Source organism: Chiloscyllium plagiosum, chromosome 18 (assembly GCF_004010195.1).
Source record: "Chiloscyllium plagiosum isolate BGI_BamShark_2017 chromosome 18, ASM401019v2, whole genome shotgun sequence".
In the NCBI taxonomy this organism is placed as follows: domain Eukaryota; kingdom Metazoa; phylum Chordata; class Chondrichthyes; order Orectolobiformes; family Hemiscylliidae; genus Chiloscyllium; species Chiloscyllium plagiosum.
This window is the reverse complement of record NC_057727.1, coordinates 2,256,714-2,260,143: the sequence shown is the minus strand read 5'-3', so window position 1 is coordinate 2,260,143 and position 3,430 is coordinate 2,256,714. Positions and strand designations below refer to the sequence as shown.

The 3,430-nt window shown below is 48.3% G+C and overlaps 1 protein-coding gene across 1 annotated transcript in view; it reads right to left on the bottom strand.

The window, feature by feature from the left end:
* The window catches only part of LOC122558788 (sodium- and chloride-dependent taurine transporter-like), a 40,879-nt gene that overhangs the window by 23,333 nt on the left and 14,116 nt on the right, over window positions 1–3,430 (bottom strand). Inside the window, exon 5 of the mRNA XM_043707564.1 lies at window positions 2,619–2,719. Coding sequence (XP_043563499.1) covers window positions 2,619–2,719 — 101 coding nt within the window. The remainder of the gene's footprint in view (window positions 1–2,618; window positions 2,720–3,430) is intronic.

The window sequence follows — 3,430 nt, the reverse complement described above, 5'->3', positions numbered from 1 at the left end:
GAAGCAGGGAGGTTGTTTCCATGGGTGGGTGAAACTGGAAACAGGGAGCATAGCCTCCGAATAAGAGGGAGATAATTTCGGACTGAGTTGGGGAGTAACTCCTTCACCCAGAGGGTTGTGAATCTCTGGAAGCCCCCGCCCAATGAAGCAGTTGAAGCTTCATCATTGAATAAAGATATACTTTTGGACAGTAAAGGAATTAAGGGATACGGTGGGGGGTAAGTGGAGCCGAGTCCATGAAAAGGTCAGCCATGATCTTATTGAATGGCAGGGGCAGGCTCGATGGGCCGGATGGCCTACTCCTGTCCCTGGTTCTGATGTTCTTGCAACTGCTGCTTATTCTGAGATTACGTTCCTTGTTTCTCGATTCACCATTCAGGAGACACGTCCTATCTCCATCCATCCTGTCACACCCTGTGAGAATTTTATGAGTCAAACCTGTTTCCTCAATCTCTCCTCATAAAACAGGCCAGCGACCTCAGGGATCTCCTTGTATACGATACTCCAGGTGAGGTTTCAACAAGTGTTTGTACAACTGCTGCAATTCCATGGGAAACAAACACCAACATCAAACACCAATGACAACCAACAAGCTGTCCTGGAGTTCCCATGTAGGTGCGACGGTCAAGAAGGCACAACAACACCTCTGCTTCCTCAGGAGGCTCAGGACATTCAGCATGTCGACAAGGACCCTCACCAACTGCCCCATTGACAGCATACAGCCCAGGTACATTACGGCCTGGTACAGTATCTGCTCTGCCCAGGACTGTAAGAAACTACAGAGGGTGGTGTGCACAGCTCAGCCCATCACCGAAACCACCCTCCCATCCACGGGCTCCATTTACACGGCTCACTGCCGCGGAAAGGCTGCCGATGTCATCAAAGACCCCTCCCCCCCGGGGAATGCTCTCCTACAACCTCCTCCGTCCGGCAGACGGTACAGAACCCGGAACACACGCACCAACAGGTTCAGGAACAGCTTCTTCCCCCCTGTTATTAGACTGATGAACGGACCTCTCTAACTTCATGCTTTGTGCCCCTCGTGTACAGCTGTAACCCTGTACACCTCGCTCTGTCTCAGCACCCTAGGATCTGTATGTGCCTGTCTGCTATGACCTGCCTGTACTGCTCACAAAACAAAGCTTTTCACTGTACTCAGGGACATGTGAGTACAGTAAATCCAATCAAAACTGATGGAGGGAGCGCTGCATTGCTGGCTGTGTTGCCTCTCCAGTGAGCTGTGAAACAGGTCTGTCTTCCCAGGTTCAAACACAGAAATTGCTGGAAAAGCTCAGCAGGTCTGGCGACATCCGTGAGAGAGAAATCAGAGTTAACGTTTCGGGTCCGGTGACCCGTCTTTCAAACTGATGGTAGCTCGGAAAATATTGTTTTACCTGCAAAAGATAGGGTAGAGGGAGTTTTTCCAGCAACCTCTGCTTTTTGTTTCTGGGTTACAGCATCTGCTGTTCTTTCTGTTTTTTTTTACTGGGAAATTCAATAATAGAGCAAACATAAAGGCTTTGTATCTTCGGGCATGAAGCATTCAGAATGAGGTAGACAAATTGACAGCAAAAATCCAGGTAAATCGAGGTCATAGAGACTTTAAACTAGTTAAAGTTGGGGAAGGAGAGGTCAGCAAAAGTTAGTAAAGTTTCCAGAGCAACTAACAAGACAGACAGTACAGAAACAGTCAGGAATCTAACCTCAGGCACAGCAGAAAAGGGCATTCCTGATGAAGGGCTTATGCCCGAAACGTCGATTTTCCTGCTCCTCGGATGCTGCCTGACCTGCTGTGCTTTCCCAGTGCCACACTCTCGACAGCAGATAAGGGGACAGTCAATGCAGGACTGAGGATGTTGCACTTAAATGTACACCTTGTGCCAAACAAGGGGAATGAACTTGTAGCTCAGATTGAAACTTGCAGGTATAATGTTGTGTGATCACTGAGACAGGAAAAGGGGAATGGACATGGAAAAGAAGTTCCATGAGGAGGAAGGACTAGGATCCAGGGGCACTGCCTCAGAGTGAAGGGAATGGCCCTTTAGGACCGACATGAGGAGGAATTTCTTCAGCCAGAGGGCAGGGAATTGGTGGAATTCATTCCTGCAGAGGGCTGTGGAGGACTCGTCACTGAGGATATTTAAGATGGAGATAAATAGGTTCCTGATTGCTATGGGGATCAAGGGTTATGGGGAGAAGGCAGGAAAATTGTGCCAATGACAGCTTTAGGGTTGTCAGTCAAGCTCATTGTGTGGAGACCACAAATTTTGATACATAGGGCCATGCCATTGACAGACACAAATAACCCAACAAATTGACAACAGCTACTCTCCTTGTTTACTCCTACGGGCACTGCCTTGACCAAAATGATACCAAAGGTTGGCGGTTAACTGTCAGTGATCATCAACTGGTGCATTCTCCATGGCAATGTGTCCACAGTGTCCCCTCTCAGGACAGCAGAAATGCTATTTTCCCTCTACAGTGTCATCAGTTGTCCTGATGGAGGGCAAGCCAAGGAACTTGGACAGAATGTTCCGGAATGCTCATCTTGCGTATTGGCTTAAAAAACACAGAGAAAGAGGTGACCGAGCTGTAGCCAATGATGGTCAAGGACTCACCATACACAGCAGCGGAGTGATTATTGTCCAGCTCCACTTCATCCATATGCCAGGCCTGTAGCCAATCATGTCTTCAATTGCATCGTAGAAATCATCAGCTCCTGTTGGGTGGAGTGAAAGTGACCAGGTTATTGATTATAAATATCAATTATTTTTCATGATCAGTGTTTCGGGTTATTAACGCGATCAGCCTGTTCATCCGCGTGAAGGAACAAGGTTTATACACGTTATTTCAACCACCGTGCCTCAGGCACCAGAGTTCACTGCTGGCTTTAAAAGGGAATTGGGGAGGGGGTTAGCTCAGTTGGCTGGACGGTTGATTTGTCATGCAGAGCAATGCCAACAGCGTGGGTTTGATTCCCGTAAGGACTCCCCTCCTCACGTTCTCGCCTCACCTGAGTCATGGTGAACCTCAGGTGAAACTAACACCCCACCCCCCTTATCTCTCTCATGAGCAACCCCGATGGTGCAGCAGGATTGTGGTAACTTTACCTTTCACCAAAACCCCTTTGACTGACACAATTCAACAGGCAGCTAGCAAAGGCCCCTTTTACAATAACTCTTGGACAATGGTGAGCAGTTCTGGTTAAGGTAGAGGCAGTGAAGAAGCTGACTGATTATAGTCATAGAGTCATAGAGATATACAGCATGGAAACAGACCCTTCGGCCCAACCCGTCCATGCCGACCAGGTATCCCAACCCAATCTAGTCCCACCTGCCATCACCCGGCCCATATCCCTCCAAACCCTTCCTATTCATATACTCATCCAAATGCCTCTTAAATGTTGCAATTGTACCAGCCTCCACCACAT